This window comes from Python bivittatus, unplaced genomic scaffold (genome assembly GCF_059951505.1).
Source record: "Python bivittatus isolate LINGU-HERP-01145 unplaced genomic scaffold, Pbiv_v1 ctg000020_np1212, whole genome shotgun sequence".
NCBI classification, from domain to species: Eukaryota; Metazoa; Chordata; class Lepidosauria; order Squamata; family Pythonidae; genus Python; species Python bivittatus.
In genome coordinates this window covers 41441073-41456358 of record NW_028277030.1, presented here as the reverse complement: position 1 = coordinate 41456358, position 15286 = coordinate 41441073, and the positions used below count along the sequence as shown (strand labels likewise).

General features: G+C 36.8%; 2 protein-coding genes across 11 annotated transcripts in view; one reads left to right on the top strand and one right to left on the bottom strand.

Moving 5' to 3' along the window:
• Nucleotides 1-15286, bottom strand: part of ADGRB3 (adhesion G protein-coupled receptor B3) — a 498176-nt gene that overhangs the window by 277811 nt on the left and 205079 nt on the right. The window contains exon 10 of the mRNA XM_088137454.1: nt 4209-4403. Within this exon, the coding sequence (XP_087993580.1) occupies nt 4209-4403 (195 nt within the window). The remainder of the gene's footprint in view (nt 1-4208; nt 4404-15286) is intronic.
• The window catches only part of LOC148217043 (uncharacterized), a 194899-nt gene that overhangs the window by 162849 nt on the left and 16764 nt on the right, over nt 1-15286 (top strand). The gene's annotated exons all lie outside the window — the stretch shown is intronic.

The following is a 15286-nucleotide window of genomic DNA, read 5'->3' as shown; positions in this document are numbered from 1 at the left end:
AACACACATCTACCTTTTTCTGGTAAGTAGAATTCAACCCTAAGAATTAGCAACAAAAATTGACTAAAATATTTTGTATATATAAAACCAGTTATCTCAATTTCCAATTATAAAAATGATTTCAAAGTTTCATAGGAAATTCTAGTAAATTATATTGTTTGAGTTATTATTGCCCTTATATATATCTATATCTGGGGTGCATGATGGGAGCTCTCAGAGCCCTTTTAATTTAAGCTGTTTCTAGAATATTGGTAGTTCCCAATTTGTATATTGGTATATGCTGCATTTGCAAAATTCCTTACACATGCATAAAAGGTCATGCTGGACTACAACTGAAATAGCATTATACATTAGTCACAAAACAATTTATGAATGATAATTTATAATTTCATTCTGAAAATGAAAGTCTACATTTTTTTAGAAAAGTACATCTGAATTTCATGATAAAAATTAATTACCAATCAGTCATCTGGGATTCCTGCCAGGATTTTATTTTAATGTACTTTATGTTCTGCCTTGCCTAGAATGCAAAATAAAAAAAAAATAGGTAGACATATTCTGGTTCTGACTTTGCTTTAAGTTTCCTTTGACATATGACAAAGTATAATAATTTTTTCTTCAAAGTTTTGGTATTCTTTTGTTGAAAAAAATTCTAATACAATGACTGCAAATTTATCCAAGGGTAATTTTGTATACCATATAAAAATATTACAGTCAATTGGTAATTACAGTGATTCAGTGATAGGAATTAGGAAACATATATTACCTAAATGCTCAAGCAACAGCAGGAAGTTCTGTTGTACTACAATTCCAAAACATCATAGTTATGGTGCTCTGTAGGATAGCAGATTACAAAAATGGATGAGCAACGCTCCAGCACTTATTATTTTGGCTGATCATAATCAGTTGAATTCCAGGCTGTGTAGCATTTAGGAGTGTTCATTTATTTAACTGTATTTTTATGTGATTATATCTCAACTTTCATTCACACTGAATACTCAAGACCACTAACAACAATTAGAAAATAGAAATCAAAGATGAAAACCAGTGTTAAAATTATTAAGAAATAAAAGCCTGTTGGAAAAAGTGTGTTTCAGCTGCTCATAAAGACAGAGAGAATGGGATTAAACACAAAGCCATACAAAGTACATTCCAGAGTCAGGACCACTTCCTTTAAGGGAAGGTTGCCTTCCTACAAAGTAATGGGTCTCTGTAATTTGGGGCAGGATGGGGATTCAGAAGGGCCTCTCCTACTGATCCTACTGTCTGGACAGGTTTGCAACATGAGATAGTCAGACCTCAAGCTCTTCAAGGCTTAAAAATGAACCTCAACACCTTAAATTATGCCTGGGAGAAGATGGCAATCAGTGTAGGTTACTCAGTATGGGGAGCAGTTTATCCTGGAATGTCCAATGGTGAGCAGTTTAGCTTCCAACTTTTTTATCAATTGAAGTTTCTAGACACTGTTCAATTCTTGTCCAGCAAAGAATAGAATCCTATAATCAAGATGGGATAAAACAAAACATAAATAGCTTTTGCCAAATCCCACCAGCTCAGGAGTAATCGCAGCTGACACAATGAATGCAATTGGAAAAATGCACTGATAATGCTGACAATTTCCTGACAAGATCCTGGCATCTAAGGATCAAGAAGCTACTAACAGATAAAAAGCTGCTTGCATTTTGTATTGTCCTTATGGTGATGAGCTAAGGGGATGGAGGACTGTCCTAATGAACTGCTGCATATTAAAATTTATCACTACACTACTAATACTGAGTATTATACTAATACTCTAGCAGTTTGAAATATTGCCCAGAGAGACACTAAAGCAAGCAGCATCACATTTACAGGGTTCCAGAGGAGGCATTGCAACTATTATTTTTCCACTGGTATGCTGTAGCAAGAGAATGTTTTAAGAAAAAGTGATTTTAATTAGCATATTGAAGCAAACCAATTAACCAACCAGAAATTTTCCATTCCTTGCTCACAAAGCCAGATATGCAAACAGTTGTTTGTTTATTTCTTGAAATAAAATATTGGTCCACTACATAGATGATTGTGATTTTCATGCATAAAATGGAGCAATATTCAGTAACAATTCTAAGCCTGAGGTCCTTTGATAAAACTGACATTCACATGAACATCTATGAAAATGTGATACACTTTGAAATGCTTTATTAATATATTTACTGGATAAAACAAAAACTCACTTGAGTGGTTTATAGAAATTTGGAAACAGATTATAGCCAATATGTTTTTTAATCCCCAACTATAGTGGCTATTGCTTGTTATATGATTATCGTCAAAAGGGAACAACCTTTGATAGAACAAGCATCCAAAACCAAGCCTCTTTTTAGTAGGCCTGTGTAGTTCTAGAATGGACAAGACCTTCAGATGAAGATAGATACAAAGTCAGTTTGCTTGGGAAATTAAGAGAGGAAATCTGAGAATTTGTAAGTCCTCCCAAAGTTCTCATTGTTGCCTGTGTCATTCCCTGTAGCTGATGACAGAAATCATCTGCTTTTTGTAATTATTTTATTTGTCCCTGTTCAGGCAACTGTGAAATATGATGACTGTTACACATAGGTTGCTAAGTTTTGTTGTTGCTGCCATGAATTTACAACTCATTATTATTGCATTGTGAAACTTGTGAAACTGTTATACAGAGGTTCTTTGTATGCTAATCACATGAAATATTGATGTCCAAGTTCTAGGAAATCCAATTTATATATTGAGATACCATCAACCAATGGCTTAGGTGTTAACATTAGTAAAAATACAGTTTTGATAAATGCTTTACATATATTTTAAGACACCAGTCAACTGAGCCATGCTTAATAACTTCTTCCAACCTTTTCAATTTCTTGGGCAAAAAGAAGCATTAATTTTTATACTGCGATACTGTTAGGTGAAATTTAGGCAAAGCTTAGACACTGATATACAATAGCTTGCACATCATTTTTATAGTGATCTAGATTGCACATAATTCTGAAAGGTCATAATATTCAGATGTGGAATAATGCTACATTACCTACAGGTTTCCCAATTTAATGCAAACCCTTTCCCTGGAATGATTACCTGATAGCTCCCAAGTGTGAAGGAAATAACACTTCCAAATCTGTACCATTATAGTCAAAATGTAGTAATTATTTCTTCATTGTAAAATATGTGAACAGGGTCTAAGATGCTGGCAGCAGGGTGATTATTTAGAGTATAATGATTTCATTAATATGAAAATCAGGGATGCACTACTGGAAATGTAATAATGGTGTGACAACGAAAACAGGACAATGTAAACAGGAAGTTCAAACATAATGGTAAAAAGTTTGGGTTCCAATCAGCAGCATACAAAGCAATTTTGGCAGCATTTTGATGGCAAAATGATGATATACTCAGAGTACCATCATCATGTAAATGCCACAATTATGTATTTGCATCTCAACATCATGGCATTTGCATGCTTACATTGTCATGCATGTTTTGTCATTTGCTCCCCACCCCGACCCCTTTGAGTTCCATTCTATCTCTCGGTATTTTCTGTATAGAGTGATTTATGATTGTCTTCCAAATCAGAAGAGGAAACTATAGTTGAAATGGATTAAAATTTGATTTAAAGAACAAGTGCAAAGCATGATTATCCATTCAGAAGCAATGGTGAACAATGGCTTTCTTGAAACTGGAAATCAAGGAGAGGTTTGATATATTTAATGGGAAAGGACAATTTGAGCTCAAGACTGAATCCTCAAATAGGATTTCATCATTATGTCTGAAATGACCTTTATTGTAGTGTCTGCATACAAAAGTGAGTAATTCAAAGGTGAGCATAGGACAATGTTGCATTGTTCTATGCATCTGTGCTGGGAATTTCTGGTCATGGGAAATAATGGGTACATGAGTGAGCCAGTGGGATTTTAAAATCAGTGCTTTATAGGGCTTTCCTAGTTCAACACTGAGCAATTTGTGTTGATGATAGCAATAAGTAACAGAAACTACTGAATAACCAGTCTTAAAACAATCTATGATTTACTGTGATGAGTGAACCCAGACAACATCTACACTGGATGACAACATCTCTCCAAGATCTTAGAAGCCATTCCATACTTTGAGTTTCTTTTAACTAGAGATGTTAGGAACTGAATCTGAGCCATTCTGCATGTAAAGTAGATTATGTCTTTTTCATATTGTTCTATAACTACGGTTTCACATACCTGAACACCATCTGATGCAGGGATGTAACTTGCTCTTTTAAATGTATCTGTAACATTTCTGAGAATTTCCACAGAAACTAAAAGATCCCCTGCATAAAAATTCTTCCTCTGAGTTAAATCCAAAAGGGTCTTCGTCACCTGAGACATTCCTTCACCAGCCAGTGTTCTCTGTCCTTTTGCAAGATGTTCTTTAATCTGTAAAGAGTAAAGGAAAATAAAAATATTAGAAACTATTCTACTACACTTTTTAAAATGCTATGAAGATATTTTTTGCCTCACACATTGGACTAAACCAGGAAAGGGACACAGGGATGTATAAAGCTGTGACCTGAGCATCGCTTCGTGAGATCTTTTTGAGATTTTTAGTTAGAACAGTTAGAACCTTTCCCAGAGTTTCATTGTATTGCTTTCATTGTTCATTTGTGTTCATTCTGGTGTTTGGATTTTTAGGGGAGATATGTACGTTAAGATTATACTAAAGGGAGATGTGATGACAAAAAGTTTAGGAACTCCTGCTATAAAGCTTACCAAGTTCAGGAAATCTACTGTATAAGGTGTTAAGTAAATTTTTCAAGTCAAAATATTTATATTGCCCATCCAGATCTTTGTGTGTTTACTAAGACATTTAGGAATGTGGAAATGTTCAGAGCCAGACCATCTGCATGCCCACAGCTCCTCCTAGTTTTAGCCCTATTCATGCTGTGAGCGAACACCTGCATAGGGCTTATAACATTACTGTCAATTTGCAGAAATTATGTAGGTTTTATATATATTATATTTTAGGGGCTGGATTTTATATATAGTTAGGGGGCTGGAAAAAGGCAGCTACTTAGCTCTTCGCACAATAAAATGCTGGTGCTGAGCTAATGAACTGGAGAATCTGGAGGAATATTATCTTAAAAAAACCCAGCTGTGGCCTTTATATGGAGCTTTCATACATACTTTCTATGAAAACCAGACATGTTACCCTGCTAAATAACTGAACAAATAACCACTTTATGATAGCAAATAACCACTTTATGATAGCAATCTACATTCTATTCAAGTCACTGGTAAAGCATTGATTTATAGGTTCTTTTATATTATGTATGCCGTAGAGATAAGTGTGAAAAGAATAGCACAATAGAATCTGACTGACTCAGGCTTGCTATATTTTTGAGCAATTTATCCCCTAAGATGAGCAACTGATGGGATCAAAACATGCTGGAACTTATTTTGGCACAGCATAATAAGCTTTATTTTACCCAGTTGATTTTTTAAGAAGTAAAATCCAACTCCATGAAATCTCCAGGTGATACTCTTTTTTTCTATATCTCTTGCTTTTTCTTTTGGGTTTAAGTGGATGATGTGGTCCAAACACTTTTAAGGGTAATGGATGGAAAAAGAATCCTCTTTTGATCTATGTAGCTGGACTAGTTGTCTGAAGTTACTATAGCACTTCTCCAGGTAGTCACAGTTTCACATAAGAACAAGAACCTACCCTTGTTGAAAGAGAAGATCTATGAATTGCCATTCACATACTGTATATATGGGAGCTTTTTATTGCATTTTTCTGCTCTGTTGCCCCCATGTTACATGTCTTATTTAGAAAAGCACTTCAGATGCACACAACAGGACCAACAGAATAACTGAAAAACGGAGAATCTCAGTGGCTTCAAATACAGAAAAGTTTAAATCAACAGAATTGATTAATTATGACATGAAGTAGAGGGGCGCTAAGAGATACCTTCTTAGAGGAAAAAAAGATAACCTCTCCCTACTGCTTAGAGTAAGTAATAAAGGGACTCAGAACAGTATGTAGAATAGCAACAGATTCCATTCTATCCAAAACTGCCTACTGAGTAGAGAGCAAAGACTCATACAGAAAGTATGATACAAACTTTCAAGTTGCGAACTTCCACTGTTACAAACAAGATGGACCTGGGAGCTGGAACCAGAAGTTGGGCTGGAAGTCGGGAGAAAGCGTGCCAGAAACTAACCCTTTCCTGCCATCTCCTGACTTCTGGTTCTGACTTCTGGTCCTGACTTCTTGCATGATTAGTTGTGTTTGGTGAGTGGCAACTGCAAATTGTGGACTGCAAATGTCTGCAATTAAGCACAAGAGTCCTGAAGGGGAGGGGGATAGTGCGAAGAAGCAGCAATCCATTATGATGCTCACAAAGATGGAGATACTAAAGAAAATGAGGGGGGGGAGAAGATGGCAAACATGGCACATTCCTACAGCATGAATCGTTCCACTATTGGAATGATCGTTAAGAACAAAGACAAGATCACAGAACATGTGAAAAGTTCAGTGCCTATACTATCCACAATAATAAGAAAGAGGAGAGGAAAAGTAATGGAAGAGATGGAGGCGCTGCTCAGCATGTGGATCGAAGACCAGCATCAACGACTTGTGCCACTTAACCTAATGCTGATCCAGGAGAAGGCTAAGAGCTTATTTCATGGCTTACAACAGAAGGCTGGTGAAGCTGCTGCTGAAGAGGTATTCGCTGCAAGCCATGGGTGTTTCCATCAATTTAAGGCTTGTATGAACCTTCATAACATGAAAGTCAGTGGCGAGGCAGCAAGTGCAGATGAGGCTGCAGCCAAGGAATTCCTGGAAACCCTCAAGGAGATCATCAAGGAAGATGGTTATTTGCCCCAGCAAATATTCAGTGTTGATGAAATGGGGCTTTATTGGAAGAAAATGCCAGACAGAATGTACATCAGCAAGGAGGAGAAGACCATGCCAGGCTTCAAAGCTGCAAAGGATAGGCTAACTGTGCTGCTAGGTGCAATGCTTCTGGTGACCTGAGCCTAAAACCACTCCTAATCTACTACTCTGAGAACCCACGAGCTCTCAAGAACATCTCAAAAACCTCACTTCCTGTTGTGTGGAAAGCTAACAAGAAAGCTTGGGTCAGCCTTCTCATCTTTGAGGACTGATTTTTCCACCTTTTCATCCCGGAAGTGAGAGGTACTGCCATGCAAAAAACATTGTGTTCAAGATTCTGCTGATATTGGAAAATGCCCTGGGTCATCCACCTTGGTCGATTTCCATCCGAACATGAAAGTTGTGTATCTGTTTCCCAACACCACCTCCTTCCTGCAGCCGATGGACCAGGGAGTAATAGCAACCTTCAAAAAATACTATCTTTGGTGCATGTTTAGGCAGGCAGTCCAGGCAACTGAAGCGGACTCACAGATGACCTTGCACCAGTTTTGGAAGTCCTATGACATCTACAAGCCATCAAGAACATTGACGCACCCTGGCGTGAGGTTATCGCTGTGAACATGAATGGGGTATGGAAATGTCTATGCCCTCAGTTCGTTCAAGACTCTCGTGGGCTTGAGGTGGCAGAAAGGAAGTCGCAGGCTGTTATCAGCAACTTGGTTGCCCTCAGCAAGGAGCTTCAGCTTGACCTGGAGAAGGGAGGCTTTCATGAGCTGCTAGCTGCACAGACAGAGGACCTCTTCAATGAAGACCTCATCGAGTTGGAGCAGCAGCGAAAACAGGAGGAGGAGGAAGAGGAAGAGATCAAACCACCAAAGCAATTCTAGACCAAGCTGATGACAGAGGGGTTCAGCTTAATTGAGAAAGCGCTATCACTGTTTGAGGTGCAGGACCCTAATGTGGAGCGCTTCACCAAGCTGTCTGCAGCTGTCCATGATGTAATCCAGTGCTACAGCATCATTTTTGAGGAGAAGAGGAAGACTACCACCCAAAGTTCACTGGACTGCTTCAGGAAGGTGGAAAAAAGTGCTGTTTCAACTACAGAGGATGACCGACGCCATCTCCGCAAGGACCTATGTCAATGCTGCCACTTGTGTAAGGTGTGAACTGTGCATTTATTTTTTTTTTGCTTGTTGGACTTATGAACAAAATGGACTTACAAACAGCCTCTTGGAACGTAACTCGTTTGTAAGTAGGAGACTGTCTGTACTGCTCTTGTCTACAAGGCAAAGGTGATGTACAGTAGTCCCTCCATGTGGGGAGGACATAACAATCTAGCAGTATCTTTAGTGCTAGAAAGTATCTTTTCTTTCCTTGATTATGTTTGTTTTTCTAACTACAACAAAAACTTGAAAGTCCAGTAAAATAAGCAATCCTTTCAGTGGGTATTGCATATTTTGATAGCACTACATGTAGATATAAAGGTACTTTTGATAGCACTATATATAGATATAAAAGTACTTATTTTGACTATGAAATATTTCCAAATTATGCACCAAAAACTATTAGATTCTTAAATTGCATACCTACTGTATTAATGATAAGTGTATATATTAATATATTATTGGAAAAAAATAATTATTTTTTCTTTAATACGTCAGTAGATTAAAGGTACTGTCAAGATGCTTTGGCAAGAGCAATCCAGATTCAGTTAGCCACCCTAGCTTCTCTTTTGTTCTTCTGATGAGAACAATGGCAAAGGTGTATTGTGTTTTAAGTTACTGAGCAGAGAAGGTATTTCTTGATACATATTTAACTACAAATAATATATATGGTTATTGCATTAATGCTGAACTTCTGGTCACTTAAGAAAACTGTTCTGATCAACACAGGTTTTTATTGTTTCTACATGTTTTGAGTGCTCTTATATGTGGGCTTATTAAGATACAAAATGTTTTATGAGCCAAAGGTGATGAAAAAAAAACAGTTGTTGAAACACTATTTCAATTGCTATCTTACTCCTGTGGTCAACATAATAGGCATATAACTGAAATTGGTTTTTCAATACTTGTGGACATTGATGAAGGATCCATAGAGACCTATTCTGTCAAAACAACATTCTGTAAAACTGAGAGCTAAGAGCAGTAAACACCTACTTCATTTCCAGTTACTATAGTGACAAAAAACCAAGGCAGGGTGATAAGCATGTAAAAATGTTCTAAGAAATATTCACAGAGATGAATTGTGAAAAATGTAGTTTTAGAGAATTTGTCATTTCCACAGAGTGATTATCTATAAAACTATTGATTTATTAATTATTTAATTTAGATCTTCTTGGCTAGAGACTTACGGATAAATTATACATGGCCCTAAGTTTATGAAGGGAACTCCAGCTGGCCCAAGTACAGTAAGAGTATTCATCTTGAGTTAAATATAATCACAATGTGAAGCAGTGGTGTTTTATTTTATGTTTTTCAATTTATAAATGCCATTTACCATTTGGATTCCATTGTGTAGGATACCTTCTCCTCAGCTACTGCTGAAAGATAGACTTATATTTCATGACTCTATAAGGAACTTTCTTTCTTTCTTTCTTTCTTTCTTTCTTTCTTTCTTTCTTTCTTTCTTTCTTTCTTTCTTTCTTTCTTTCGTTTATCTATTACTTCCTCTAGGAGCAGCATAAACAATTCTTTCCTCACCATAGTTTTGTATGAGATATGTTAGGCTGAAAGTGAGGACTTATATATCTTGAACTTCGAAGTTCACCAGTTATATTTATAGAGAGCCTATCTAGCTGTGACTTCTGCCAGGGCTAGTTCTTATTCTCTGCCTCATTTCCATCTGCTCTGTGACTAATTCTAGCTACAAACTGTTGCCCTTCCTGTGCAAGTTGCCTAAAATCCATCAGGGTAGAGTGTTGTTAAGGGCATATTATTTCAGATGATACTTATTTTGGATAAAATACATTTCTGCTCTTGTTATATGTATGTTTTTGTATTTCCAATCTTAAGCCTTAATTTGAATTGTTTATTTTTAAGTATATAAATATACTTAACACAACACAAATTCATGTGTTGTCCTAATTATAATATCAGTATGAATAGTTTTATTTTTTGTAACTGTTAATGAAGAATTTTGAAACGCGTTAATTATCTTCATCTTTGAATTCTGCCAAGCAACTGAAGATACTACTTAAACAAGCATGAGACTGTAGAGTTGCTTAATTGTATAAAGCGACTGTCCTTTTTTCCCCTTAATTTCTTGATATATTGGAAAGGTGCTTTTAGTAGTTTGATTATTCTTGTAATTTGTAAGCTACTCTAATCAACTCTTTGTTTGGAGGATAAAATGGAATTTAAATTGCTTATATTATACAAATAAGAGATTGTGAAAACTTTTCTGTTCTGAGCATGGATCATCAGGGGTAAAAGAGCATAAACAAACTGAAGAATCAACTCTCTCCAGTATTCTTCTGACATGCTAACCACTGTGGAACACTAGCAACTCTTTCATTCCTGTGAAATGGTGGGCCAAGGGAAGATAGCAAGGAAAGGAGAAGATGAGACAAATGAGCAGGGGTAATGAGCCAAATGAAAGAAAGTCTAATGGAAATAAAGATTGAAAGGGTACCATTAGAAATAGGAAAGGGAGTTAGGATAGTCCTTGTCTACTCTATTTGGCCATAGCTCATTCTTATGAATGCATTCTTTTCCCCATTCCTATACAAGCCTCAATATTTAAACACATTACCCCCCACCCCACATTTTTAATAACATTAGCCACTGCCAAGATTAGTCCTTGTTCTCAGCTTCAGTAGTGACAAAAACAGAGTCCCATACTTTTAAGAGTTTTATAGAAGAAGAATATTGGCATGTTGGCCTGGAAAGTTGTATCTGCTAATTTTCCTCTTATAGGGAAAGCAGTCTTGCCTCCTGTGGCATATATTTACCCTGTTTGAGGTTTATGCCCAAACCACAGTCAGATGATAGGAAGCTGATTTTTAGACTCTTTCACCATATAGCTAGATGGATCCATCAGATGTTTTCCCCCAAAATATAGTACCTGGTTATAAAAAGCTATATGATGCCCACACAAGGTTCTTAAGCAGTTTAGAAAATTTTGTAAACTTTTTTATGAACTAATATTGCATTATGCTTGAGACCTTCATCTGTTATAGAACCAGTTTTATGGGGTGCCATTACAAATGCACAATGTTCTATGTCCTTGTCGCTCCTGTTATTCAGCAAGTATAGGCTGTGTAGATGCATCTACTCCAAAACCTCAACTTCCCTCATGACCCAAGAGCCTACTACAAAATTCAAAATTAGTTAATTAATTAATTAATCAGTTAAATTTGTATGCCACCCATCTCCCCCAGAGGATCACCTACAATGTCATGTGAGGTTTCTTTAACTTCAGTGTTTGTGGAGTGTCTGTGTACCCATTTTTATGTGGATTGTAAGTGTATAATTGTTTTAAATCTTGTATCTTAGTATTGCAATTATCTATTATTAATCCTGTTGACACTGAAATGCTGTGTGAAGAATTTGCCTGCTGCTGCTGTTTAATCATGGGGAATGTCTTTAAAGAGTTTGTCTTGTTTCTCTCTATAATGTGAGTTGACAAGTAGAAGAATCAAGGAGGAGAAAGAAGAATTTGAAAAACCTAGGTTGAATGGTGACTTGAAAAAAAAAGTATTTTGACAGATATAACTTGGGGTCAAATGATATGGTTCTTCTTATTTAGGAAATGAAGGCATGGGGTTATACATTGTGACTGCACTTCAGATGAACTCAGTCTGTTAAACTGTACCATGGTGCTTTGGGTTTATATAAAGATTAATTGCAGTCAAATGGGTAGGTATGCAGATAGAGACAGGGAGAATTAGCTAATCTGTGAACTGTATCTGCTACACTAAACACTTCTCAGGAACAGGTGGAGGAACTATTAATAGTTTGCCCAATCACCTGGATAACTGTTTAACTCCCTCATCTCCATAGTACTGATTTTTCTGGCTTTTTACCTTCGTTAGATGATCCCCTCCCCCCCTCAGTTCTTGTACCCACACAGGACAGGACAGTGGACCCAGCCAACTGTGATTTATTCATTGTGCTATTGTTAAGCAATTTAGTGTAAAGTGCAAACCCAGTATACTCTGATATATCTGTTTATTTATTTAAACAACTTATATGGCTACTCATCTTGCTATTTCCTCCTCAAGTCCAGCTATGCTGCCACATCATTATACTGGGAATGTTCCTGGGAGAAATGAGTGAAGAACACCAGGAGTATATACTACCTAGAGGGTCACCCAAGGCACGAAGGTCATCCCAGCTGCGCAGCTAAAACAAGCAGCCACCTACTATATAGGGCAGCACTGATACAGGAAGATGCTGGAGGCAGATGATCACTTTACTGACAATGGCAAAGAGATCAATTCATATTGCATGGGAAAAGGCAATAGTAAACCATTCCTGTATTTTACCAAGAAAACTTCATGGATAGACAATTTAAAGTGACTGATAACAGAGGGTTGGATGACGGCCCCTCTGTCCAGATGGCACTCAACATGCTACTGAGGAAGACATGAGGTCTTTTAGAGCACTAATGGTGCTTATGTTGTGGCTACCTGAAAATTTTGGGGATGTCTGGTTGCTGATGTTGCCCCGCAGGAAAAGAAAATAAAAAGCTGCAAAGACAGAACTACATAGGAATAGGGGATATAACAAACTGGATGTCAGAACAAATGGTGCAAATAGCCAAGAAGAGAAGCCACAGCTGAGAAAGACAAAGATCTCAGGAAGGCATTTAACAAAGAATTTCAGAAAGCTGTTAGAATTAAGAAACAGTATTACAATGACATCTGTAAAGACACTGAAGAGGGAAACAGACCCCCCAAAATAAGGAAAGTATTCTAAAAGATCTCCAAACTCTGAAGGAGCTTCCAATCTTGAATCAGAATGCCAAAGGATGCCAATGGGCAGATAACCAATTCCAAAAAGATTTTAAAAGGATGGAATGTACTGAAATTCTGTGTAGTAGAAATGCCAACATCCAAGATACCTTAGAAGATATTCACTATTATAAGAACCTTTAGTGAAGTTAGATAAGTACTCTGGTTATTACTAAGTTGGAAGGCTATTAACAGTAAAGGAACCAGCCATCAAGAAATATGCCACAGATTAGCACTTAGTGGGGTAACTATGTAGATCTTAGAAAAGATATCCAGACATGATTGCTATACCTATGAAGATCAATGAATTGTGCAGGCAATGGTCTTCTCTGTGACTCTCCATGGAAGTGAAAATTGGATTCTAACAACAGGATAGAAAGATTATTGATACTTTTGAACATTAGTGTTGGAGAAGATTCCTGAGAATACCATGGATAGTCAAGAAAACAAACAAATGGATTATAAAATCAATGCAGGATTCTCACCCATGGCACAAATGACCACATTCAAATATCATACACATTATGTGAAGACCTAGCTCTCTTGAGAAGTCTATAATGCTGGAAAAGATGAAGGGAAAAGAAGAGGGTGACCAGCAACAAGGCGGATGACTACAATTACAGCAGTGATGGGTACACATTTAGAAGACTTGGAGGTCTATCTGTGTGATTGCTAAGAGTTGACCCTGACTTGATGGCACTCAATCAATCTTACTTTTTAGCAGAAGATAAGGATCACACAAAGTAAATGGCAGCAATATTGCCATTACTATAGCAGTGATTCTTCTTAGAACACATACATAACAAATAAACAATCACAATGTGTGCTCAAAACATTTTCTTTTACAAACTGACTTGGCCATAGTGTCTTGAAAATGTACATGTGGAATCATTTGTAACATTGGAATATCATAGCAAATATGACTGCCAGGTAATGAAATCACTTAAAAAGGCATCTCTAATATGTTTTGCTTTGCATCAAACTGCTGACATTTAGTGATTCAATAATGGTTTGTTTCTCTTTTACTTGGGAGTAAAATTAGGCATGATATGGCAAGTATATTATTAGATCTCCAGGCATTTTTATACTTAAAATATCCACAGAGGCCTTTTAATTTTATCAAAGAAATAAAACAGAGGGAAGAGCTTATCCTTTTTCTGGTATGGTGTTTCCTAACTGAAATTGCCTCCAGAGGGTATAATTAATATGGGTATATGTATGCCCTGTTCACCCATCCGAGCCTAATAGCAACAGCTGCTGCTTCTGCCAATTAGTGAACACTTGCAGCTGCATTGATATAAAGAAAGAAAATACTGCAAAATTTGGGAATGATTTCCCTTCATCACTACCTCATTTGGCCTTCATTTGCAGCCTTCTCCTTATGACCAAATACTACTTTTCAAAATTTGCCCCAATTTCACTAATTGTTTTCCCATGAAAATGATACTAATCCAAACAAATCATGCCAGTCTGTTATCTTATTAGAATTATTAGATCAGCTGATTTCTTTTAGGAGTATATCTTTGTGTATTTGGGGGGCATTGTATTCATAGAGTTTGCCATGCTTTGTTTGGGCAGCACTTTCCTCAAATACTTAGCATGCTTTTTAAAAGTACCAAGAACATGCTGAAAAATAGTTGTTGGCACAGTAAAGGACAGCAATCAGATTAAATACATGGAAGTCTACATTTGCTACTTACTTAACATCTGAGAAGCAGATAAACTATAGTAATGTCTTGTCTACAAAAGTTCATACCACAAACATGGTTAGTCTTTAATGTGCCAGTAGGCTTGCTCAAGGTGTTTTAAATGAAATTTAATTTGATTTTAAATTGTTTCTGATAATTGCCTGTTTTTTATTAATGCAGAAGTGAAAACAAAAGGTAAGTATTTATAACACAAATGATTATTTTACTCAACAAGTAGTCCCTTTGACTGTAATGACCATTCCTTTAACATTAGATACTGATGAGGAATGGTCTTCCTGTTGTAAATCTGTCATTTCTTATTATTGTTTCTTCCATCATTTTCTTTATCACATACAGTCCACTGAAGGGGAACCATGGAATAATTCCACAGGGTCTTTTAGTTGGTAGCACATGAAGTTGGCCATTGAGATGCCTATTGTCTTTACTATAATAAACCATCATAGTTATTCTGGAATTATACACATGATTTCATTCTGGATGAAATAGGGTCTATAGCTGCAATCTGACAGTCCCATGGGAGAGCGTTCAATCAAGTATTCAAGAAAATTCAGTATAAGCATCACTGTACTTGCCTTTCAACCAGACCTCTTGCTTACCTTGTAAAACTCTGAAAGGCCAAACAGGAGAAGGTCATAGGGGTAGGCAGGAGACAATCAATTGGGCCTGAAGATAATAGAATATCTTGACATCCAATGTTCTACCAGGTCCCCAGACCAATGGGATATTTAAAGCAGCCTTGCAACTGTCCTTAGTAAATTCC